Below are 26869 nucleotides of genomic sequence, written 5' to 3' on the forward strand. Positions count from 1 at the left end.
TAGATTAGACTGTCTAATAAAGTGAACCCATGAACATGCATATGTTTTTGAGTTTGTTTATGTTTGTGAGGTTACGGGTGTGATGTTGGGTGTGTATGCATGTGTTTCGCTGGTCTGACATTTCTGGCATTCTTGAGCTGTGAAAGCAGCACGAGATGGCATCAGGCATTCACGCCTGACCTGCACAGCCTGTTCTACGCTGATGTACCTCATACCAACACATCGGCCACACACACACACTTCACCTGTGGCTCAGACCTCAACCTCTAAAACAGAGACAGTGACAAACTGTGGAACCTAAACAGAATGGCTAGACCCCTACCCTGCAGAACAAAGAAATAAGACTTCAACATATCATACATTTTCTACACACTCTGCTATATCAGCCCTCCTTTAGGCCTTGATTTGGTTGGGGTTTCATTTCTCATAGGCTGCCTTCATATTACCAGGTTCAAGTGGCACAAATCAGAGCTGATCAGAGTTAACTACCTGGACGAGTGTGAACCATCATGTCAGAGATCGGATTTGAGTAAAAAAAATCGGATTTGAGCAACGAGGCTTTTAATGTGAATGTAGCCGTAGTGAAGTAAGAAATTATCCATTATTTTTGACCCAGTGATAAACTTATCAATGCAGAATATTTCAGATGTTTTGCTCTGAGAAATAGCCTTTGGGTAAAAGCATTCATTGGAAATGAAAAAAATTCAGATCTACAAGCCAAACATACGAATAGATGAATGGATTAAAGCACATACTTTTTTAAAAAACAACATACATTACAGAAAAAAAGGGTGCTGAGGTCACGTTTGCCCACTCTGGCGGCCTGGCATTCCCTGCAAAGATATGAGCCAGGAGCCAGGTTTGTCCTGGTCTCATACTTTCTCTTGAGTCCTATGACTGAAAGTGAAGCATAACTCAGTGAACAGTAAGAGGATTACATAATACCACGGCTGTTTCCTGCTAGATGGAATACAATGGGACATCCACCTGTAACTAGTTAGCCGAAAGCTAAATAACAACACGCTGAGGAACATGTGCACTACATGAAGTCAGACTCCATTCTCTTTGGCAAAGTGTGCAAAGAACAGAGTGATTCCAGTTTTGTGTTTTGCTTGATTCTAAAAAGGGTCCAATTTCCTTTCCTTTCGCAAAAAAACACAGGGAAAGAGTAAAACAATGGAACTGACTACATGCCAGGTGTGTGAGAAACTGTTAAAGCTTGCGTTATGAACTTTACATAAAAGATCATGACTGTGTACTGTGGTAATGGATTCCATGGGTCTGAGAAGGATCAGGGATATTAGAAATAAGCCATTAATAATAAATGAATTTCACTGCCACCTTCTAGGTCACAGCAGAGAGACTTGTATTGTGCTAATGCTGCATTCAAGTGTTAACCAGGTGGCAGCCCATAGGAAAGAAATGAGTTCTGCTTAATATATCTCTGTAGTTTCTCCTAGACAGCAACGAGATCAGATGGTATGATAAAGGAGACTTCTGCTTTTCAGATATTTCTCCTGGGAAAAAGAGCCCAGGCATCTCACGTATGTCTTGAGTTTTCAGACAGATCTCGATAAAATCACACATGCTCTGATTTTCCAAGATAATAATCAGCTTTATATGTAACTGAAATCTTTCTGTCTCTCCTGTATCTCATGTCTCTTTTTTGTTTAATGCTATTTCTCCTAAGGAATAACATCTGAACAATAAAATTTTCCTCTGGGAGATTTCCTCAAAGAGAATGCCACTCAGCTGACTTGCTCATCTTCTTGTGGTTCATGTCAGAAATAAACAAAGCGTGGAGGTTATGAAATGACTAGTTTATTTGCTAGTCAGCAGCTTGCGTACATCAAATTTGGCCCTGTTTTGAGTACAACTGAAGCATAAAATGTGGATTAACTATTTTAATTTTAATGTAAATTAACATTCACTTGTTCAGTTCTGTCTGTTTACTTTTCAGTGGGCTGGGCACCGACGTCAACTGGCTCAAGTTACATTAAAATGGGTAAAATGTACCCGGCTTCATCGCCTCTGCTTGGCTGTGTTTCTACCTTGCCACTTGCTGTTGGTAAGTCTAGATGGCTCATTTTGATTCAAGTCAAAACTAGTCCTGGATCAGCCTTTATGAGTCTAGCTATGGTGGTCCACTGAGTGGGCAATTGCAATAGGCAAAAGGTAATTAAAACCTTATTCTCTGTTCATTTTGTTATTCTGTTCTTGTTTGTTATCTGGTGTCGACCAGAGGAGGATGGCTTTCCTGGTTCCTTTCAAGGTTTCTTCCTTTCGCTCTTAGGGAGTTTTTCCTTGCCACTGTCGCCACTGGTGAGGCTCATGGGGGCTCAGACCCAGATTCTTCTGTAAAACTGCTTTGTGACAGTGCCTGTTGTAAAAATCGCCATATAAATAAACTTTGATTTGACTTCAAATCAAAGTGACTGGGATGGCATGGGTACTGCTTGGAATGAGCAGATGAACTGTACCCAGCCAAGTTCTGGAGATCATACCCACAGTACTGAATTGACCGTTACCAAGCTCATTTTTTTAACCTTAAATGAAGTGAACCTTAAGTGAACCTTAAATAGGTTATTCCAGGGAGAAGTACATATTTGTCCCTTTTCATAACCGAATGTTTTAAAACAGAACCATAAAATGAAAAGTCTGGAGATGAGACGGGGTGTGTGGAGTCAGTACAGCTTAGAAAATATAATTTCAGTGGATTATGGTCCAGTTATGTTCCCTGACAAAAGGTACCATGATGATGTTGAGGGTCCCACCCCATTGACAGTTTAGCACCTTTATCCCTGAGAGAGTAGTACAATACTTAGTTAGCTACTGGTTTTATGTTAGGCTACATAAAACTGCACATTACTGTTGTTATTGCTTAGAATTGCTTGTAGGACAATATTAAGTAAAGGTACTATATATTATGTTGTGCTACAACCAATTCTGTGATATTTCAGGCTAGATTAGTTACAGAATCAGATCAGATTTGTTCCTTTGTTCATCCAATATCTGAACTAGAATTTTTGATAATAAAGGCCCAATACCGATACAGGAAACAGATCAATTTCATCTCTAGTATGACGTCATCTGCTGTTTTTATTAATGACTCATGATTTATAAAAAGGATTGGCTTTAATGAGGCCAGTGGCAAGACAACAGCAGGCTTGACAGGACTGCATTAATTCCTTAAAGCAGGTTTGAAGACAGAGTGTATCTTTTCTCAGGAGGGTGGTAAGAGTCAGGAACTTGGCTTTGCTTGAGGTGAATAAAAAAATGATAAAAGCGGTATCATATTCCCCTGCACAGGATGAGCAAACACCATACATGCTGTTAAAATGTGACTGGAAGAGGCCATATGCTGATATTTTATAGTTATCATAATACATTTTGTTATTGTGATAAAGTTTACCATCATGGAAATCAGCCGTACATTTACATTTACGGCACTCTTACCCAGAGCGACTTACAATTTGATCATTTTTACACAGGTAGGCGAAGGTTGCGTCCAAGGACTCTTATTTTTAAGTGACCCATATTGGTCCCATAACAGGGAAATATCACCTCCGCATATAACCCATCCATGCAGTGAAACACCACATACACACTAGTGAACACACACACTTGTTCAGTGAGCACACTTGTCCAAGGTGGTGGGCAGCCTATCCGTATCACCCAGGGAGCAGCTGAGGGTAGGTGCCTTGCTCAAGGGCACTTTGGTCATATACTGTTGGCTCAGGGGATTGAACTGGTTCCCTAACCTCCAGCTCACAACTGCCCCATAATAAGCCACTCTTATTGGTATAGTGTAGGGTGCCTACCCAGATGGGGAACTGAACCCCAGTCTACAAAGTTCTTACCCACTATACAGTACCAACCAGACTGTATTTAACAACCATACTGAACAGTCGCTGAACAACTGCATTACAAAGATAAATAAAATCATAGTGAGGTTTTTGATGTGGCATTACTAGTGCATTGTGTCTGCATCAAAATATTGCGATACATATCATGTTTCATGAAAATGTCTTGAAGTATCATATTTTTGCCATCTTGCCCACCTCAAACTGAGTTTCCCGAACATCACATAATACGTGTATAGAATGTAAACACAGATTACTGCTGTTCAATTTCCATTTGATGGTCAATTCATTCACAATTTTAAGTCAATTTCCTCATTTTTAACAACAAACCATGAACAGGCAGATATCATATGGGTGACAGATATATAATCCTGTCTTATGAGATGCCAAAGCAGCATGTACCATGCGTAAATCACTGGAACACTAACCCCAAATGGAAACAAGTGACCTCAAATACCATCACTAAAATCCAAACAGCTCTCTGAAATACACACCAACATATTTTCCAGTGGAAACTGCTGGAAAAGGCCGAAAGACTGGGGAACTAACAAAAAGGAGTGGCGTTCCTTTACATTGCATTTCCTTTACCTGGCTTATAAAACAGCACTGTACGAGCAGAATGTGTTAATAAAAACCTTTGTTTGTGTTCTTAGACGCCTCACTTCAGTTCAAGCGACACAGGCTGAATCTCAAATAGCTGTGGAAAGGAGCCATGTAAATAAGACCGCTCCACAAATGTCCACGCCTGCACTGATCATGTGCAGCAGACATTCATGGTTAAGAATGGTGTCCCCTTGTCCTCACTCAACTTGACAATGACCTGAGAGAAAGAGAGACAGAAAAAGAGCCAAAACTGGTCCTGGCACTTTTCACTCGCCCTCTCCCTTTCCAGGTATGGGGGTTGAATGACAGGAGTGACTCTGCTGAAGTATGCAGTGTGTAGAGTGAAAAGAATAGCCAATACTTCAGTATGTTGTGAGGGAAACAGGTGAGGCCTTTATTTACAGCTCTGGACTATTTTAACAGGAATCTTTCCCTCAAATACTGCATTACGTTTACCTTAATACAGCCCGAAAAATCGAGCCAAGTCTATTAAGCCTGAAAGATAAGGATTTAAGTATAATCAGCAATCATTTTAATTGAATTCATTTTTGAAAAGTGATAAACTTCTCCAGTTCCACATCACACTGACAGCCTCTGAGGCGAGATAAACCGCTGACTGACTGACTGACTGACTGACTGGCCTTTGACTGAACTTGCATTTCAATTAACCGACCGGTATATTCAAAACAAGCGACTTTTACCCACAAAATCTCTAAAACCGGGGGCTTTTCAAACGACCTTGTAGTAAAAATGTATGTGGTGAAATTAAGAGAAAATTGCTCCGGCGCCTTCGTGACTGCAGCTACAGCTACGGATATGAAACAGGTTCTTCAGATAAACCAAATAAACACGAGCCTTGTTTTTCTGCGCTAGTCTTACCTTTTATGATGTTGGATTTGTTTTCATCCAGAAGACTGGACGAAGATCCCATGGTGGTGTCGGTGGTTGAGTCGAGCTCCCCTCAAGTTGAAGTTCGCTTCTCTCTCGCTTCGCCTCCGCCAGAAGACTGGCAGACTGACTGGCTGACAGACAGACAGGCGGAGTGTCGACACACGAGTAAACGCTACTGTCGCCAAAGCGAACAAGCATCTGTGCTCTCTCTAGACTGAGAGAGAGAGAGAGAGAGAGAGAGAGAGAGGGAGAGGGAGGGTAACAGCCCCCATACCTTCCTGACCCCCAACCCACATACCCCCACTCTCCCTACCCCCAACTCCACTTACCCCCACCCTCCATACCCCCACCTTACTGACCCCATTGCAAATATCATTAGTTTATTAATTAATATGATTATAATTACAGTGATAATCGTGATACTGTAGTATTGTGATTAGAGTAATTAATATGACTCTTTTTTTTATTTATGTTCGTTCTTTTTATCTTTTATCTTTTTTTTACTCTGTTTTTATGTTCACTGCTACTACTGATGCTTTAGCAATACTGTACTGTACGATTACTCATTACTTTCATACAAATCCGTGTTTTTTTGAGGAATTTTGTTCAGAATTCCTGTTCCTATAATTTCATTATTTGTACTTTTTTTCTTCAAGTAAGCGGTGTAACCCGGTTTCCAAAACAGTTGAGACGCTGCACAAATTGTGAATAAACACGTAATGCAATGATGTGCAAATCAATTGAACCCTTTATTTAAATGGAAATAGTACAAAGACAACGTATCAAATGCTAAAACTGAGAACTTTTATTGTTTTTTGAAAAAATCGAAGTCTATTTTGCATTTGATGCTAACATGTTTCAAAAACCCCACGACCCTGACGGAGAAGCGGCTTAGAAAATGGATGGATGGATAGATGGATGGATGGATGGATGGATGGATGGATGGATGGATGGATGGATGGATGTTTCAAAAACATTGGGACAGGGACGACAAATAACTGGTAAATTTGTGCAATACGGCAAAATAAATTTGTGCGACTTTTGGTTTACATGCAGTTTTCTTTGTCTTTGCAAGAAGTGGCCCACATCTGCATGCTGTCTGGAAGTAGTCATTTGTCAAAATCCTACTCATTTTTTTTAAACCAAGTTTATTTATTAGTTTTTAATTACAAATACGTTAATACAATTGTAACAATTTCTAAAGCTTCCAAGAACCCCCCACCCCCACCCTTTCCCTGAGAAAATATAACCTAAGAGACAAAAAATAAATAAAAAAAATTAATAATAGTAACTTATACATTTAAAATAAACAACTAATATATAAAATACATAAATATGCATCTGTGTGCATAGCATTTGTGCCTTACAAATAAAATTTGACAATCCCAGCAGAACATACTTGTTTATACCTATAGTTACATTAATATTTATCTACATACAATCACACCAATACTATACACACACGGACAGAGAGACAAAACACACAAAATAATAAAAATAATAATGACATAATAAACAATGATAAAATGATAGGGGCCATTACCAGTATATTTTAGTACATTTCCTATAAACTAACAGTACAGGAGGGAAGACACCCCTAAGGCACTGTAAAGTTCTCCCAACAATTTGTTTCCAAAATTCCTAGTAACATAACCTGATCATTCTACTGGAGCTTAAAACTTCCAGAACTCAGAGACTCAACATGACTAAGGAAAGATTCCCATGTCAATAAAAATCTCTCTGTTGACCCCTTAACTTTATACCTAATCTTTTCCAAATGAATGAAATACACCATGTCCCTTATACACTGCGCAAACGTTGGGGGGCTGCAGTCTTTCCATTTAACCAAAATTTGTCTTCTAGCTACACTACTAATGTGGCAAAAGATAAAAGGCTTAATCTGTTATTGTTTAAAATAAGATTTTGTGTTACCACACCAAATAAAGCAAGGGGGGCTAACAATTCTAGTTGCTTATCAATTACAATGGAAAGCATATCAAATATTGATTGCCAGAAAATTAAAAGCTCAGGGCAATCCCAGAGCATGTGAATTAGAGTGGCTTGGTTCTGCTTACAACGGTCACACGTTGTATCAATATTGGGATTAATATGGGACAACTTAACTTTGGTCCAGTGCAGTCGATGAAAGATTTAAAACTGCATAACTTTATGTCTCATACATATCGTAGATGAATGTATCCCCTTCATCATCCTTGACCAAATGGACTCTGTAATTTCTATAGTTAGATCTTTCTCCCATTGATCCTTAAGGGGATTAAGACTTGTCATGCTTTCTGTCATTAATAAAGAGTATATGTCCCCTATCCTACCCTTCTTGGATAAAGATATGTCCTTAATTGAATCTAGAAGTGTATCTTGGGGCTGTGAGGGGAATTGACTTATATTCGAAGATACAAAATTACGGACCTGTAAATATCTGAAAAAATTTGTCCTGGAAATATTGAATGTCTGAACAATCTGTTCGAAAGATGCAAATGAATCATTAATGAACATATCCCATGATTAAACCAAATACTGTATGCAGCATCAATCTGGCGTGGCAGAAAAACATGATTCTTTACAACGAAATGAATTGTTTCCAAATTTTTAATGAGCGAATAACCACTGGGTTTGAAGTATATTTTGTCACAGGCTCTGAACATGGCAAACTAGAATACAATAAGGCACACAGTGAAGTGTTCTCACTGGACCCTCTTTCCAGTTTTAGCCAATCAGGTGCAGAAACTGTTTCACTTTGTTCCATCCAATACGAAATCATTTTGATATTTGCTGCCCAATAATAAAGCTGAATATTTGGCAGTCCCATTCCACCCCACTCACAAGGTCTCTGTAATACAGAGGTACATATATGTGGGTTCTTTTTATTCCAAATAAAAGAGGAAAGCTTTTTATCTAGGGAAATGAAAATTTTTTGTTAAAAAAACTGGTATACACTGAAACATAAAGAGAAATGTAGGCAATACGCTCATCTTTATTGTATTTATTCTGCCTGCTAAAGACAAGGGTAGTAAATCCCAGCGATCAAGATTTTCCTTAAGAGAGGATAAAAGGGGGGGGGGGGGGGGGGGGGGTTTGCTGAAAAAAGTTCTTTAAATTTGTGAGTGACCCAAAGACCAAGGTATTTTATTTTTTCCATACATACTTTAAATGGCAGAGTGTAAACAAATGAGGACTCTCTTGCTGCTAAGTTTATGGGCATCAACTTTTTTGTGTGTTTACTCTATACCCTGAGATTTTGCCAAAGTCAGATAGGAGATTAAGCACTACAGGAAGAGATGTGGAAGCGTCAGACAAATAAAGTATCATGTCATCTGCATACAATGAGACTTTGTGTTCCCCTTCTGCCCTCGCAATACCCTTAATGTCTTTATTAGTACGTAAAGCTATGGCTAATGGTTCAATTACGATCACAAAAAGGAGGGGGGACAATGGTGATCCGTATACCTAGGGTGATATATTGTTATTAGTCTGAACTGATCTTTATCCATGATATAATATTTGGCCCAAATCCAAATGCTTCAAGAGTGTAAAATAAATAATCCCACTCCACCCGATCAAAAGCCTTCTCTGCATCTAGAGATATGACCACTTCTGGTTTGTCAAGTGGAGAGGGATTATAAATTATATTATACAATCGCCTAATGTTGAAGGTGGAATATCGATTTTTTTATGAAACCTGTCTGATCTGGTGAAATTATTGTTGGAAGAACAGTTTCAAGCGGCGGGCAATCATTTTTGCAAATATTTTATTATCTATATTAAGAAGGGAAATAGGACGATAAGAGCCACACTCCTGTTTGTTTTTGCCTTTTTTGTGAATAAGTGATATAGTAGCTTGTCGCATTGTTTCAGGCATTAAACCAACGGATAGAGAGTCATTATACACAGCAGTTAAAAGAGGGGCCAGCTGATTGGAGAATTTCTTAAAGAATTCTGCTAAGAACCCATCTGGGCCAGGGGATGTACCCCTTGCATACTTCTAATGGCATCCTCGATTTCTCTAATGGTAAACGGAGACTCCAGCTCTGCCTTTGTTAAAAGATCTATGCGAGGAATCTCTATACCTTGAAAAAATGAATTAATTAGGTGTTCATCCTTTAATGACTCAGATGTGTATAGGTTACAGTAATACCTCATAAAACGAGTATTTATTGCAGAGTGATCTATACAGACTGACCCAGACTCGTCCTTAATCTCTGAAATAATGGGACTTGCTGCTTTCCTACGAAGCTGATGTGCAAGAAGCTTCCCCATTTTATCACCATGCTCATAGTATGTATGGCAGGATCTAACCAACTGATACTCTGCTTTTTGTGTAGTTAATAAATTAAATTCTTTTTTAAGCATTAAGCGTCTTTAATGCCATCCTCAGATCGGGATGTTGCTAGTTGTAAATCAATGTCCCCAATTTGTTTAATCAATTCATTAATACGATTATTCCTCACTTTTCGTGACTGTGCACTGTAGGAAATAATTTGACCTCTTAAATATGCTTTAAGTGTTTCCCAACTGTCAATGATGACATATTGGGTGTTTGGTTAATTTCTAAAAAAAAAAAAAAAATCAATCTGATGATGTAATAAAATCTAAAAAAATGTATCTGAAAGTAGGAGTGGGTTAAGCCGCCAAGGTCTATAAACAGGTATCATAACTGATAAATTAATTTTCAATCTAAGAGGAGCATGATCAGATATTACAATCAAATGCTAATCACATTCCTGAACTAAAGGAAGCAAACCCTTATCCATTAAAATGTGATCAATACGTGAAAATGTTTTATGAACAGCCGAATAAAAGGAGTACTTGCGAGCATTGGGGTTAAGGACGCGCCAAACATCAACAATACCATAGGTGTCAAGAAGTAGTTTAATTGTAAGGGCAGCTTTAGAAGTGTGTACGTTTTTATCAGAACTACTAATCTGGGTGACAACACACAATTCATGTCTCACTGATGTTCATTTAAATCAGGTAATCGAGTAAACAGATTCGTGAAAAATGCAACATCATCCCAGTTAGGGGCATAAACACTGACTAAAACAACTGGAATTATCATATATTTTGCCTGTAACAATGACATATCGGCCCGTAGAATCTCCGTCAATCGGGGAAGCAATAAAAGGCAGATGTTTACTGATTAAAATTGCCACACCTCTTAATTTAAACTGAAACGTTGAATGATAGACTTCACCCACCCATCTAGTATGTAAACACGTATGATTGGACATATTTAAATGTGCTTCCTGGAGGAAAGCAATGTCCACCTTTAACTGATGTAGATGTGCTAAAACCCTCTTACGTTTCACAGGATGATTCATCCCTTTAATATTCCAGGTTACAAATGAAACTGGGCATACCGTCTTCCCTCCTACTTTTACATTCTGTGCCACGATCCGAAATAATACACATCACTTCTTAACCCCTTATCATTGTAGAAATAAACAAAAAACAGTACATAAAATATAAAATATAGAAAAAAATAGGTATAAACACTGAAACCCTTGTACCCCCATCATTCCCACTTCCTTCTTACCCATCCTAACAGGGTCGAACCCTCCCCCCACTATATGGTATCCACACAGCGTGCAAAATCCTACTCATTTAAAATAAAAATATGAATTCAAATATGTACTTTAGTGGAAGTAAAAAGTATCAGTAGAGTATAAGTAAAGTACCAGTAGTATGGCAATACTAGACAGCAGCTGTGGGCAGTTTTATTTGACATTTGTATGAATTTGATTGGATTTTTGGACAAAAACAGTAAAGTCAAATATATGGAAACTCGATTGGCAGGAGAAAAATCTTGCAGGCTTTGAGATTTGTAACGAGTACTTTGAAGGTATAAATGAAAATGTATGTTTTGTGTAATTAAATATATAAACATTGTTTTATTAACACTCAAGTAAATTAAAAATCTAAAATAAAGTACAATTAATGTTCATCTCAGCTGTCCTGTTGGTACAGCAACTGCACTGTTTATTGTTCCTCACACTTTTTAGCTTTAGAATCCTATTTTGGACATGAAGGATCTCCAAAACAGAACAAAGCCTAATAAACTTCAGCTCCTGTGTAAACTGATGCTGCATGTATTAAGAAGCACAGAAGCAGGTCCAAAAGGACCATAAACATATTCCTTGAGGTTTTTTTATACTGATACTTTCTTACTCCTACTGAAGATGCTTTTGGTAACTACCTTTACTTATGCTTGAGTCTTTGTTTACTAATATAAAACTAATTTTTAAAATAATACATTTAGGCTACTCTAAGCACTACCTGGCTTACTGTTATGTCATTTCCATCAGATCTCTTGACCAGTTGGCAAAAAAAAAACAAAAAAAAAAATACAATAACAAAGGTGTTCAGGTGGCCTGAACAGTAGGTTTATGCACCACAGCAAGCCTTTGAAGGATCCTACACCTTGAGGTTCATGGGACTCCAGAGGCACCAGCAGCTTCAAATACCTGTTTGCTGGTTTGCATTTTAGCAGCTGCTCTCTTAATCCAATGAACTTGCCTGGCAGAAACCTCCCTTATTCTGCCTTTATTTGCATGAACCCATCTGTGCTCTGAATCAGCCATAAATCTCTTCACAGTGCGATGATCACGCTTAAGTTTTCGTGAAATATCTAATGTTTTCATACCTTGTCCAAGGCATTGCACTATTTGACGCTTTTCGGCAGCAGAGAGATCCTTTGTCTTTCCCATGTTGCTTGAAACCTGTGGCCTGCTTAATAATGTGGAACATCCTTCTTAAGTAGTTTTCCTTTAATTGGGCTCACCTGGCAAACTAATTATTGCAGCTGTCTGTGATTGATTTCAGTGATCCAAAGAGCCCTGAGACATAATACCATCCATGAGTTTAATTGAGAAACAAAAAAATTAATCTTTATTACAGTTAAATCCAATTTACGTAATAATTTGGAATGCGGTGTAAATGTCCAGGCAGCTCTAGGCAAGAGAGCAATTTTAAAAAGAAATAAAAAAGCAGATCAAGTAGGCTCAAGGTAAAATGATCAAAACCTCACAAATATTTTTTTAAAATCATAAAACTAAGAAATAAATATAATTATCAGATACTGAAAGCTTGTAGGCTCAGTTATGCAAACAACAAAAAAATGTTATGCAAACAACAGCCAGCTCCCTCACCCCAAGACAAAAAAAAAAAAAAAAAAAAACACGCTCAAGTGGAAAAAACTCGAGTTAAAGTCTCAGTGCATTAAAGAAACAAAATCCTGGCATAATACACAGCAAAACATCCTCTTCTCTCAATCTGGCATGAAGCATGGAAACTCAAAGTCAGCAGAAACGTTGTTTTGCTTGCTCTTGCTTAGAGAGATCAGTCAGTTTTGCGGCCCTTATCGTCTGTGCTTACGCCATGCCCTTGGTTGCCACTTGGGGGAGCTGTTGAGTAGGTAGGCACACTATATTTGGTAAGTACAGACTTAAACTGCTCCAGAGTGGCATCAGTGCGAACGCCTGTGGGGTCGAAGTGTGTCCGACTCACTCTGAAACCGGCCTCAGTGAGATACTGTAGGAACTTATTCAACCTGGAAGGGTGGGAAACAGTAAAATATCAGACATATATAGAGCTAAAGTACAGTCCAAAGAGAGAACTCCCACAGGTCATTTAGTCCATAAAGATCAAGCTTAATTCTAACGGCAACCTGAAAAAACTGAACTTCTGATTTGTGGTTACATCACTGCACAACAGCAGGTGGCAAAAATAACATTAACCAATAATGTTACATTTCACCTCTCCCTCCAACCACACCCACCATCTTCGAGCAAAACAAATCTAGACTATAAATCTAAAAACTACCTGTATATAAGATATTTATGCATATCCTTCAAGTTGCTGCATGCAGGTGTTTGTGTATAAACAAACACTGAACTGAAAAGAAAAAAAAATGCTCTGCTGGCTCAGAGACCCCGATACAGAAATATGTCATGGTAAAATGTGGTATGATTTCTGAATCACAGCAAGTGTGTAAACATAATCATAATCGAATTTCTGCAGATATCTGAATGTTCAAATGGTCATGTAAACGCCATACTCCGATCTAGAAATCCGATTAAGGAATCTGATAAAGAGGCTGGATTTTAGCTCAGTAATCAGATTTCTCAGTGCATGTGAACTCACTCCAATTGGATTTCTCAGTCTGCGCATGTAGGAGATCAGATGGATGTTGCGAGAAGGCAGCAAAACACAGTTGGAGCTCTGCTGACACCAAAGACGAAATAAAGGATTAAAATATTCTTCCTCTTCTAGATTATGTACACTCACCAGCCACTTTATTAGGTAGACCTTACTAGTAAAAGGTTGGACCCCCTTTTGCCTTCAGAACTACTGTAATTCTTCATGTCATACTTTCAACAAGGTGTTGGAAACATTCCTCAGAGATTTTGGTTGGTTATTTGAGTTCCTGTTGCCTTTCTATCATCTCAAACCAGTCTGCCCATTCTCCTCTGTCCTCTCACATCAGGTCAAACACAAGGCGTTTTTTCGTCCACACAACTGCCCCTCACTGGATATTTTCTCTTTTTCGGACCGTTCTCTGTAAACCCTAGAGATGGTTGTGTGTGAAAATCCCAGTAGATCAGCAGTTTCTGAAATACTCAGACCAGCCCATCTGGCACCAACAACCACGTCACGTTCAAAGTCACTTAAATCCCCTTTCTTCCCCCATTCTGATGCTCGGTCTGCACTTCAGCAAGTTGTCTTGACCACCTCTACATGCCTAAATGCATTGAGTTGCAGCCATGTGATTGGCTGATTAGCTATTTGTGTTAACAAGCAAAACAAAAACTAAAACATCTTCTTCTGTGAGTTTATTGGCTGGTTGCAAAGCAGAAATCTGATTATTATCTGACTCATGCAGACCCAGAGTTTCCCGTTATCTGAGTACTCAAGTGCATGTAAGTAAGTGACACTTTTTAAAATCCCACAAACGGGGAAATTTCACCTCCACATTTTAACCCATACCACATACAAACTAGTGAGCACACACACACACACACACACACACACACACACACACACTAGTGGGCGGTGAGCACACTGCCCGGAGCAGTGGGCAGACCTATCCACGGTGCCCGGGGAGCAATTGGGGGTTAGGCGTCTTGCTCAAGGACCCCTCAATCATGGACTGTCGACGCTGGGGATCAAACCAGCAACCTTCCGGGGCCAGTTCCCTAACCTCAAGGGGAGGTTTACAAGGGGCAGTTGTGGGCTGCCCCTTGTAAACGTGTTGATCGGATTACTGACAAAATCTGATTTTCAGCCGTTATAGAACTATTATTGAGTGCATGTAAATGCACTAAATGACTTCAATTAGTATCGAATCAGTCCCACAGTCTAAAATGCCACAGTTCAGAAGTTTGTAATCATCTACCATATTAATAACTTATTTCATCCAATAATAACTTTCACATTGTCAAACTATAGTACGCTAGACATGACAAGTTATCTTTTAATGTTTATTTCAACATTTAAATTTTAATGCTTATTGAATATTTCAATAAGGAGCTATTAAAGTGTAATAACATATCATTGCTGTCCAAAGAAAAACAAGTATCTCCAAAATTGTAACTTTACAGGAGAAGATAAAAACACTTTTACCTTTCAATGTAAGTCAATGTAAAGAGATTTTATTTCAAGTGATTTTAGAGCACTTCTTTTGGTCCATGCATCATGAAATTTTTTGCACAAGGGAAAGGGAAACAGCTAGTGTGTTGAAATAATGTAGAAAACTAAAAATCGAAAAAGTAAGGATACATGATTTTCTTTGTACAGTGACGGTATGTATAGTAGTTTACCGTCAACTTTATTTGATCACTTTTTAAAATATTACTCTGGACATTTCATAACTTTCCTTATGTAGAATCATCTATCTATCTATCTATCTATCTATCTATCTATCCTGTTGTTTGATTTATTGGTAACCTATAACACTGTCTCAAAACACTAATGTGATATTAGATTTATTTTGCAAATGTATCTACAAACATGCACTTTTACATTATTCCAAACTGTAAACCTGTAGTGGACAAAGTACAAAACAGTTCTTCAGTGAGACTAGAAAGACTCTTATATGGACAAAATACACTGATCAGGCATAACATTATGACCACCTCCTTGTTTCTGCACTCATTGTCCATTTTATCAGATGCACTTACAGTATAACTGCTCTTTGTAGTTCTACAGTTACAGACTGTAGTCCATCTGTTTCTCTGATACTTTGTTATTCCCCTTTTACCCTGTTGTTCAGAGGTCAGGACCCCCATGGACCCTCACAGAGCAGGTACTATTTGGGTGGTGGATCATTCTCAGCACTGCAGTAACACTGATGTGGTGGTGGTGTGTTAGTGTGTGTTGTACTGGTCTGAGTGGATCAGACACAGCAGTGCTGCTGGAGTTTTTAAACACCTCAGTGTCGCTGCTGGACTGAGACTAGTCCACCAACCAAAAATATCCAGCCAACAGTGTCTTGTGAGCAGCGTCCTGTGACCACTGATGAAGGACTAGAGGATGACCAACACAAACTGTGCAGCAGCAGATCAGCTATCGTTTCTGACTTTACGTCTACAAGGTGGACTGACATGGTAGGAGTGTCTAATAGAGTGGACAGTGAGTGGACACAGTGTTTAAAAACTCCAGCAGCACTGCTGTGTCTGATCCATTCGTACCAGCAAAACACACTAACACACCACCACCACCACCACATCTGTGTTGCTGCAGTGCTGAGAATGATCCTCCACCCAAATTGTACCTGCTCTGTGAGGGTCCATGGGGGTCCTGACCACTGAAGAACAGGGTAAAAGGGGGCTAACAAAGTATCAGAGAAACAGATGCACTAATTTGTAACTGTAGAACTGCAATGGGCACCTGTATAGTTAGTGGAGCTGATAAAATGGACAATGAGAAATAAGGTCATAATGTTACTCCTGATCAGTGTAATTAGTTATTGTGTTATACTGTTCTGTTGAATATTAAGGTGACCTGTCTTTCAAACTGGGTTTCTTCCAGAACTGCAGGGATTAGCTTCTTCTCTTACATAATTCAAAGTTTAACTCATGAAGGCCTTGCTAACTAGCTGATATGTTGAATCAGGTGTGTTTACTCAGGCTGAACACTGACACCCCTAGTATAAACTATAATACACACTCTGTATAGCACATAAAACTGAGTGATACTCATGAGAGGACAATAAGGATCAGTGAGGTAAGACGAGACTTACTTGGGCATGTTCATGCCACGGATGCTGTGGCGATGGATGCTGTAGTAGAAGGCAGGGTGCTCCAGTGAAGCATCTGATTTCAGCTTTTTCACCACATTACTAGGCTCTTCACTCTTCCTTTTACCTGAGTGGAAAGAAAAACCAGAGTTAAAAAAAAATCCGAATGTGTAGAAATCAGAGGAATTCCTTCTATAAAGCACATGAGCTCCACTGTTCATAGTTGTGTGGGTTAGTTTGGTATTTAGTGCATAAAAAGACAGATTCCTTTCTGTTTCTTCAGTGTTTTAGGTAAATATTTACATGACACTAAGCTGCATAGAGTAGTAGTTATCTTTTGACTCATTTGTAACAGCTGATCTACAAAACGTTGCTCTGGCCTGGTGAAACTGAAGGAACAATTTACTTAGGAAATGTATATATACACACACACACACACACACAATACCTTGATATACACTATATTCAAGTATAGCACTCGCAACCTCGTACCTAACATTAGATTCAGCGGCAATTTTATCAGACATGCCTGCCACATAGGTCCACGTGGTTGGTATGTCATTACTGTATGGAGCTAAACTGTCGCGGTCTTCCTAGACACTCCGGCCCAATCCCATTTCTTGTTTTCACCCCTACTCCTTGTTTTTGAGCATCACCCTAACCCCTTTGAACTGAGTTACAATAAATAAATAAATAAATAAATAAATAAATACCACGCACATTACTTTATTAATAGCTACTAGCGCTGGTCTATAGGCGACCCAGATCATCTTCACTGAAATCAGAGAAAAGAAAATTTAGCTCCTCACTGCTGGGCTTTAGTTACATTTAGGGCATCATATTCTTTCAAAGAGGGGAATAAGACAATTATTTATGATCGCCCACCATTAATTCTTTGGTGATATGAAGCTGAAGTCAGATATTCACCTGCTTCTTGTTCGAATTTTCCCGTTCCACCTTAAATGGTGCAGCAGTTACATTCTGGCGCTTCAGGCATCAGAACTGCTGGACTATTTAAGGTGGAACGGGAAAGTAAGCTACCGAGACATTAGCATGTTATTAATGATTTTTTTTATGCTTGTTATGAAGAAATTACACTGAAACTACATTAAACTAAAATAAAACAGTGATTATCGTGATTTTAACAGAGAAAATTCTCACATTTGTGTGCTTCTTTGGTTGCTCGCGCAGCCATCTTGCCGTTTTTATTTATTTCTTGTTACACTCAGTTTGAAGTGAGTCTCTGCATAAAAACAGAGGGCTGAGGGCCGAGTGGCAGGGGAGATGGATAAAATGGGATTGGGCCTTAGTGGTCCAGAGAGACATTCCATAGTACCAACTGTAGTTGTATGGTAGTCTACAGTAGTGTGAGCATCACTTTGAACTCTCTTGCACTTAGTTCTATGTCCTAAAACTGGTAAATTGCTTTCTGTCCCCTTTAATCCCTTATGAATTAATCTGAAAGATTCTTCTGAATTCAGTCTCTTGTAACATTGTTCAAAATAGTTTGCCTGAGGTTTAAACAGCACAATGGAAAATGTGATACCACAGTATCTGACTATCAGATGAAACCTGATATCTACTACCTGACTGGTCAGCCGTGTCAGCTTCCTCCACCTTCTGCAAAGTTTTGATGACCACACCACACTCCACTGCCAAGAGACGAAACGGGAGCACTGTTCAGCAAATTCAACAGCAATTCAACCAGAGCAGAGCAGTTCAGCAGTAAATATGGGATAGCCTGTAACAGCTGAATTAATATACCTAGAAATCAAACAAAACAGTTGTTTATTTTGGTCAAGAAGGAAAAAATTAAGCTTACTTTAATTAAATTTCACAGACTGAGTATAAGAATACTAATATGCACTGGCTTACCAGTTTATTAGAAACGCTTTATACTGACACTCATTGGACATTTTATCAGGAACACCAACCTTACGGTTTGTACATTCACACATACTGAATGCAGCTCATCTCTTGCTGCACAATTTGTAAGCCATTCTTCCCCATCAATCAATGGAAAGTATAGAGCCTAAAACATTACTTATTATTAATATATTATAGCCTTAGTGCCACTTTGCATTGTAACTGGAAGCAGTGTTAAGGTTGTTCTCTGTCCTTCTGGACTTATTCAGAATCACCACCTAAAGTCAAATCAATTTAAACCAATTATTTTTATTATTAAATGAAAACATTGCAATAATAAGATTCCAGTCTGCCCTCAGAGGATGTTTTGGACGCAATGAGCATTCAACAAACAAATAATTCCCAGGTAAGCCTTCATGGAAAGGAGCAACTAGATCCTCAACTGCAAACAGCAACTAGATTTTATTTAAACATGTACAGCTGCCCCACTGGTGGGCCATGTAGGCACTGCTAAGGGACAATCTCTCTTTTTTTTATTTTTTATTATTAACAAATATAATTTTAATTATGACAAATCGAAACCACCTCATGAAATATAAGGTAGACACAAGGTAGGTGTGCCTGAAAACTGGCAACTCAGTGTACAGCTGTGTGTGAAAAAACAAGTATGCCACGCATTGCAAATTAAACAACCAAAGTATTAAGGCTGAGGCTGCCATCATACATACCTTGATTGGCTAGAACTGAGTGACCAGTGACAGAGAAGGACTTGAGTGTGGTGCAGTCAGCCTCACAGATTAGAGTCTTCACTAGAGGCTGGATATCCTCCATGCTGTACTGGACGGCTGCCACTAGCATGCGCCTCAGAAAGCCAGTGTTGAAGAGAGAGCCTGACCTGAGGGGTACAAAGACTTAAAACCAAAGCTCTTTAACTAGTGACGGAATGAAAGCATGAAAAATTAGGAACAGCGTCTAACCAGATAGGCCCGAGCTCCACAGCGGTCTTCCCCGGCATGCTGCCATGGCACTGACAGGGCAACTGCCTGTACAGATTCTCTGGAGATCACAAAAACCATATAATGACTTGTCACAGCTGTGTCTTCTTTTAAAAGCAAACCCATATACTGGGTTTACTGGATGGTGTTTCATTAAATTTGTATTTATGCTGTAGTTATATTTTGTACTATTTATTTATTTACAATGTTTACTCTTTCTCCTCTTGTGTTATGTTGAGAAGCACTGCATTTCATAAATAAAGAAGGACTTATAAATACAATGTATCCACAGAGAGGTTTATTATATGTAGAGCCATTACTGAAGATTTACCGGGTCCTACAGCAAAAGAAAAGTTACTGTACAAAGCAAAACTTTCACGTTGGTTGTATTACTGGACTCACCCTCCACCATACTGCCCGGCTTGAGGAACACTCTCTCTTCACACCACTGGCAGTGGAGCAGCTGTCGTAGCTTCTTGGCCGACTCGTCAGCCTGCGTAGGACCTCGGAGCACCCGCACCACCACCAGCACAAAGTGTTCTAGAGCCACAGCCAACAAGACCTCGATACCTTTATTACAGCGAGCTGCAGCCCTGCAAACACACACACACACACACACACACACACACACACACACACACAAATACAGAACAAGGCCTCTAACTTTCGCAGGTCAATTTTAGCTATGCAATGTTTTTTCAGATTTTTATAGATGAAACTTACCAAATTGACATGGTTTGAGGAGAGTGTGTGTTGATTTAGGCATGCAGTGTTATGCAAAAGTTTGGGCACCCCTGGTCAAATAACCTGTTTTGTTGATTTTTAATGCACAATTACTGTTTATTTGCAGAATTGAACATTTTGGGGGAAAAAAATAAAACAAAATCTGCCCTGTGCAAAAGATATGGCACATTGAATACAGTGCAATTTATTTTTTCCATTATATTAAACATAGCAAATAAACTGCACTAAAATTTGCAGAAAAAAATATATTCTATTATATATATTTTATTATTTTCACTCACAAAATCAACAAAACATGTAATGTGACTGGAATTATTCAAACATTTCCATATGACTCTTAGCTTCCACTAATTATTAGCTACATTAACCTGGCAGCACCATTACAGCACTAAAGAAGCAAACTTCAGCCATCAAAAAGATATCTTTGCCTACATTTGGGGTGAAAAGGGAGAAATTACGTTTGACTACTGGCTAATGTATTACTTTATGGTCTCTGAACCTATAAGGTGTAACTTTGTGAGGGTTTAATGGTTACAGTGATGCTAGTAGTGGTAAACTAACCAACAGGTCGTTTTACCTGGCTATGGAGGCAACCACCATGCGTGCTGCCAGCTCTCTGTAGTACTCTGTCCTGACGATCTGGCAGCCGTAATGACGGAGCGTCACATTCAGAGATTTGGAGTAGAGAGAGCCAGTGTCCGTCGAGGTCACAGAAACAATGCCCAGGTTGCGCACATTTCGGAACGCAGCATCCAGATAGTTCACGGATGTCCCAAATGGGTCTAGATGTCTGACATTAGAAAAAGATCTAGATAAAATTCATCTGAATTTCATGAAAATAACTTGGCATATACACACTTGTACAGCTATATAGTATTTTAATAACATAGTAATATACCATATATAGAAAAATATTGATTTGAGTTTCTAAAAAGCTTAAACGTTATGCAAAATGCTCGAATGCACTTGTATTTATCATGTAGTTTTCATAAAAACTGGCTGATTTTTTATGTCTGTGCTTCTCACATGTAGTCAAAAGCTCTCAGGTGCATAATGACGTTAGCGTCCATCTTGGAGACCTCCACAGTAGCAATGGGGTTGTCGCTCTCCCCGGTTCCCTCCACCTGCCGGGGCGCACGGCCCCCCTCTGTACGGATGTGGTTCAGACGGCAGTTCTCTTTGATCATCTTCACACAGGCCTCGTTAATATCGTTTATGGTCACTTTAACAGCGTTGCGAAGGTGCTTGGCCCACTGCAAGCCCATTATACCTGCACAGGAATGATGAGCAGACACCATTCAGACCATGTGGAGTTTAAAACAAGCTGAGCAATATCCATGACAGACCAGAAACCCAAGTATCAAGAACTCTAACAATTCATAATCTAAACATAAGTCTTCTAAATTGTGAGACTATATGCACAGTCTAAAAGGTCTTGGACAGTAATTATGCATGAATCAAAGCAATGGAGACGGACACCTGTGGCTCCAAATGCATCGAGACATTCCAATGGACTCCTTTCTTCAGCAAGAACCGCAAGAGAGCAAAACACCAGCTGCCTAGAACGAAAAAAAATTGAAAGCCTCAGTTTGTACAGGCAGGGAATTTATGTTTAATATACCGTATAGCCCTCAAAAAAATAATGACTGGAATAGAGACGAATGTTAATATAAGTCATTAAAGCGCACTAGTGTTGAAAGAGATTCTTTTACCTGTTGGTCTTCATCTTGCGGTTGAAGTAAGTGTCTGTTTTCTGGGGTGTGTTGTGGTTGGGCATGAGCTGCACATTGGTGCCTAATTCTTTCATGATCTCATAGACCTGTCCGCCTGGCACTGAGAGAAAAGACAGAAAGAGATTGAATTAGACAGTGTTGTAGTCAAGACCAATGAGTTTGAGCCAAGACTGGAACCTGGACACATTGTGAGCGAATCAACACAAAGACTTTGGAGTAACTCAAGTCAAGAATATGATCAGGAGTGGTGAGACTAAGACAAGATTGAGACCAGGTTAGAAAAATAGAAAATAGAAAGAGAATAGAAAAATAAAAAGTAGAAAGAAAAATCAGAAAAATCAGAAGTTCTATACATTTGTTAAATGTGATGTATATCGATGGATAACATTCTATTTTAACATATAATGTTCAAATCATGAAGGACAAAAAGTTCCATTTCCAATCACATCAGATGGAGGCATTGCAATTGGCTAGTCAGTCCACCTTACCCCGAGACTGAGAACAACCAAGTACAACACTAGTACAATACCACCTATGATGGTGGTGGTGGGTTGTGGTAGTGATTAATGTTTGATTACCTACTATAAAATGCTCATGTTTAGTAAATTTTCTCAATCTAAAATTGCTCCTTTTGAAGTGTCATTATTTCTTAAAGATTAAACATTGGATACTGGCCAATTTCAATATCAGTATCAGACCTACATCTAGGGGCAGTCATGGGCTGGAGGTTAGGGCACCAGCCTTGTGACCGGTAGATCGCGGCTTCATTCTCCTGAGCCAAAAGTACGAGACTGAAGTGCCCTTGAGCAAAGCACTTAACCCCAACTGCTCCCTGGACACTGTGGATAGGGCTGCCCACTGCTGCGGGCAAGAGTGCTCACTGCCCCTAGTGTGTGCATTCACTGATGTGTATGTGATGTTTCACTGCACAGATGGGTTAAAATGTGGAGGTGCAGTTTCCCTGTTGCAGGACTAAAAAGCGTCACTAAACCATTACTATCATTGCTATCTCGAGAGAGAAAGAGAGAGAGAATAATACAAACAGTAGAAGAGTGGTTCCAGAATAATCATCTTCTTAGCGCTCCTCGCTCTAATACACCTGATCCAATTAATGTGATATACATTGCAATATATTACAGACATGTTAGTGAACCCTTAACCCAAAAGACGGGCATGTGTTATTTTGACTAAAATTATTTATGCACCTCGACTGGAAGGTCTGGAAGGTTTATGATTGGTCGGGGATGTTAACAGTACACAGTAATGTAGTAGTTTGTTAGAAGGCTCATTTGCATACGGCATCCTGTGATGTCATTATGCAAAGGCCATGTGTGTATGTGTGTGTGTATATATATATATATATATATATATATATATATATATATATATATATATATATATATATATATATATATATATATATATATATATATAGTGCGGCCGTACACAGAACTAAAAAAAATGAAGAGAAGAACAGAGTCACATGGAGAAGCTCCTTACCGGGTTCTTCACACAGCACATCTGAGGTGCCTGAATAACTGGCCTCAGTCTCGCCCTTGTTAATGTGGCGTTTGAGATGGCTGATCATGTCTGTCTTTCTGGCAATAGTGACTGAGCACACCACACAGTGGTAGTGCGCCACCAGCCGGGCTTGACTCTGAAGAACACATGTATAGTAGGGGACAAAAGATCAAATGAGTCCAACTTCACTCAGTCTTGAACACAATCATGTATAATTAGCTTGGCTAAATCAGGGAAAAACTATGTAATTAGACAATGATTTGTATGTCTCAAATATGAGCTCCATCTGCCTTTTCTTAGTCTAGGCTGCCACCTTATGGTGAGCACTGTATTAAATGCATGTTGTTGCTGTCCAATAAAGAAATATGCATCTCCACGTGTTTTTTATTTTTATTTATTTTTCTACATCATTTGAATAGGGCAGGGGTCACAACCCAAACGTTAATAAGAGCCATTTAGTCAAATTTCAACAGAAATCTAACCACCTTGGGAGCCACAACATTTCATGTCCATTTTATTGATGTGACGTTTTTGTCTCAGTATGTGCTAATGTTCTAGCATACACTAAAAACATAATACAACCAACAACTCGGACTTACTCTGCTCTATTTTAAGCCTGAGCTCAGCTATAGCTGCTTTTCTCGCATCTCTGACAGGAAACCTTTCAGCAAAAACACAATAGTTTCTTGTAAAATGTATCTTAACGCTTGATTTTTTACGAGGGTGAAGTCAGTTTCTCCTTCGAATTTTCCCATTCCACCTTAAATGGCACCTGAGGCACCAGAATGTAGTTAACTATGTAGCCAACTGTTGCACCATTTAAGGTGGAATGGGACAATTTGAACAAGAATTTGGCGTGCGAGAAAGTGACCTGAGCCTCGCAACTCTTTGTTTGACAGTTTCTGTTTGCAGATTAAATGTATCATGAAACCAGCTGGAGTGATTCTAAATGCAAATGGGTCTATTTGTCTCCAACATATTGATGTTCATCTTAAATCTTTCTCTTTGCCTTTTTGTTAGCTACTAGGTAAGCGAGACTGTTGTCTGTGTCACAAACTTTCAGGATTAAAGGATGAACAAGTAGTTATAAGACCATTTATTGTTAAGACCATGTTAAACACACAGTAGAGCAGATTTTATTTTGTTCCTAAAAACCAAATTCTGCTGTGGAGCCACTTTAGGGCAGTAAAAGTGCCGCATGCAGCACCAGAGCCAAACGTTGCCGATCCCTGGAATACAGCAACCCTCCTTTACGTTATGCGTAAATATCATAAGAAGTGGATCAACAGAAATGTTCCTTCATCACTTGGAATGTCTTTGTAAAGTTACTATTTTAGAAATACTTGTTTTTTTTCTCTCAGGTATGACGGATAAAAGAAGAGGTTCACCTGGTCTGATCCCAGGCTGGACTTCATCTGTCGGCAGGGCAAATGACAAATGCACATCCTTTGACCTGTCAGAACCAGAAACGCAAACATGTGTGGTCAACATTCAGAAGTTCCTCAGTACGCCACACATCACACTCATTTTACATTTTACGAGCTGGTGCCATCACATCTTCAAGAGCCCTTTGGATTCACACTCATAAATATGCAGAGCAGTTTGGATGAAAACACAAACCTTCAAACTCCACATAGACTTTCCAGTGTAGGTTCTGCAGGTGGCGTCTCAGTTTGTGGCTGTAACAGGCCTTGAACTTCTCCTCTGGACATAACGGACAAGACTTCCTACCAGCTGTGAGACAGTCAGACAAAAAGTCTTAAATGTCAAAGCTGAGTAATGGTTACATGTGCCGTCGGTGCCAATATGTGATATTTTTCTCATACATATCTGCTGATGCAGATGTAGAAATATTACAAACATTTATTTCCAGATGGTTACAAATACTGTAAAATGAAGAAAATGATGTTTTTTTATCAAATATCAATTTGAAATTTCAAATTCTGTCCGATGCCTGTATTATTTTAAGCAAATATCTGCCAACAGTGATATGACTTCAAAATTGTTGTGCATCTCTATTTACAGCATAAAGATTTAAGTCTTCTCACCTCCATTTAAGTCCACCAGCATCTCCAAGCCTTCCAGCGTAGACTGGATGGACACATGTCTCTCTGAAATAAAGACGGAGTGAATTCCAACTGAATTATTTAGTAATGCGAAAAAAATTCAGAAAGTAAAGAAAAAATTCAGAAGTCTGCTCAGACAGCCACACATTACCAGAACTTGTAGTAGCGGGGGTCTGTTCATGGTGGTCTTCAGTTTTCACAATGTCAGTGGACGTGGCTTCATGAACAGAGAGCTGCACACTCTCTTCAGATGCTGGTTGCATCTTCACCAGATCGTCCACGACTGAGCACAAAATAGAGGACATTACATTAAAGCCGAACTCGACCCATTCTTCCAAAAAACCTGCACAAGTATATAATATAAGGGTTTAGATGTAAACAGTCATTTAAAGTGGTTTGGTGTGAGATGCTCTGCTCTAGAGAAATTTGTAGAGACAGAATTGTTCAAAGTGGTGGTGATAGGAACCAGACGTCCACCTCAAACAATTCCCTCACAGAAGGACATAACATGAAACAGTCAAGATACGCTGCCTGGTGTCTGACGCACTGTTTAATGGGTTTTGTGATAAAGTCTTGACTTAAAATGTATTTTTGTCCATGTATTTTAATCATTTCATAGGAGAGAGGCACATGTAGTGCATTTGGGGGAAAATAGTCATTACATATAAACACTCAGAAGGCATGTGGAGGTTCACTGATGGCTTCAGATACTAAATAAAATGGCTATATCTGTGTTGTAGACATCGTGCTCCTTGGTTCTTATCAGCACCACGGTAAATAAACAGTGGTGGTGGTGAAGAGTTCATTGTAAGTTTCTCTACAGTGAACCGTTTCACGTGAAACCGCTTTACTTACATCTCAAGGACGGAATTACTCAGAACCTTTGAGACACTGGTGGAATTCCCCTTTAACGCAAAACTTAAAACGCACATAAATACGTTACAGCACGTAAACAGCCACAATACACAACACATTCAAAGGAACATCACGCACAACGTTAAAAGAACTCTTGGGCGTTTGCATCAATGCTCTGAGACTTACTCAACAGTTACGACAAAAAAGGGAAGTCATACGGCGAACTGCGGAATCATTTTAGAGAAGATTGTTTTCGTAAACCGTCAACTTACATCGTTTATTGTTACCACTATTGCGCCCCCATGCGTCTCATAAGCAAAGGGCAATAAAAGCGCTGCAAGTGTGCGTGTACGGCCCTGTTGCGGAGCTCCGCGATTAGACCACAACAACCCAGTGCAGTCGAACTGCATTATTCTCTGTGCTGCAAGAGTTTAATTAATCTCTGAACACTTCCCAACTGCGAAAAGGAAATTAATGATCA

General features: G+C 39.1%; 2 protein-coding genes across 6 annotated transcripts in view; both read right to left on the minus strand.

Annotated features, from left to right (window-relative positions):
- niban1a (niban apoptosis regulator 1a) overlaps positions 1-5503 on the minus strand; it is a 36909-nt gene extending 31406 nt beyond the window's left edge. For both annotated transcript variants that reach the window (XM_017718474.2, XM_017718473.2), the window contains exon 1: positions 5346-5503. In XM_017718474.2, coding sequence (XP_017573963.1) covers positions 5346-5397 — 52 coding nt within the window. In that variant the 5' untranslated portion in view covers positions 5398-5503. The remainder of the gene's footprint in view (positions 1-5345) is intronic.
- A 6716-nt stretch (positions 5504-12219) lies between these two features.
- The window catches only part of trmt1l (tRNA methyltransferase 1-like), a 14946-nt gene continuing 296 nt past the window's right edge, over positions 12220-26869 (minus strand). The window contains exons 1-16 of one of the 4 annotated variants that reach the window (XM_037537528.1): positions 26661-26869; positions 25685-25816; positions 25516-25578; positions 25088-25201; positions 24856-24920; positions 23447-23603; positions 21926-22046; positions 21693-21772; positions 21240-21483; positions 20791-21003; positions 19872-20062; positions 19452-19530; positions 19203-19369; positions 18195-18260; positions 16612-16735; positions 12220-12921 (exon numbers count right to left, since the gene is read on the minus strand). The exon at positions 26661-26869 is cut by the window's right edge and continues 207 nt beyond it. In XM_037537528.1, coding sequence (XP_037393425.1) covers positions 12711-12921; positions 16612-16735; positions 18195-18260; positions 19203-19369; positions 19452-19530; positions 19872-20062; positions 20791-21003; positions 21240-21483; positions 21693-21772; positions 21926-22046; positions 23447-23603; positions 24856-24920; positions 25088-25201; positions 25516-25578; positions 25685-25796 — 2007 coding nt within the window. In that variant the 5' untranslated portion in view covers positions 25797-25816; positions 26661-26869 and the 3' untranslated portion in view covers positions 12220-12710. Of the gene's footprint in view, positions 12922-16611; positions 16736-18194; positions 18261-19202; positions 19370-19451; positions 19531-19871; positions 20063-20790; positions 21004-21239; positions 21484-21692; positions 21773-21925; positions 22047-23446; positions 23604-24855; positions 24921-25087; positions 25202-25515; positions 25579-25684; positions 25817-26388; positions 26550-26574; positions 26634-26660 lie in introns of those variants that run through there. The other 3 variants (XM_017718478.2, XM_017718477.2, XM_017718476.2) reach the window with 3 other exon arrangements.

The sequence above is a fragment of the Pygocentrus nattereri genome, chromosome 4 (genome assembly GCF_015220715.1).
Source record: "Pygocentrus nattereri isolate fPygNat1 chromosome 4, fPygNat1.pri, whole genome shotgun sequence".
Classification (NCBI taxonomy): domain Eukaryota; kingdom Metazoa; phylum Chordata; class Actinopteri; order Characiformes; family Serrasalmidae; genus Pygocentrus; species Pygocentrus nattereri.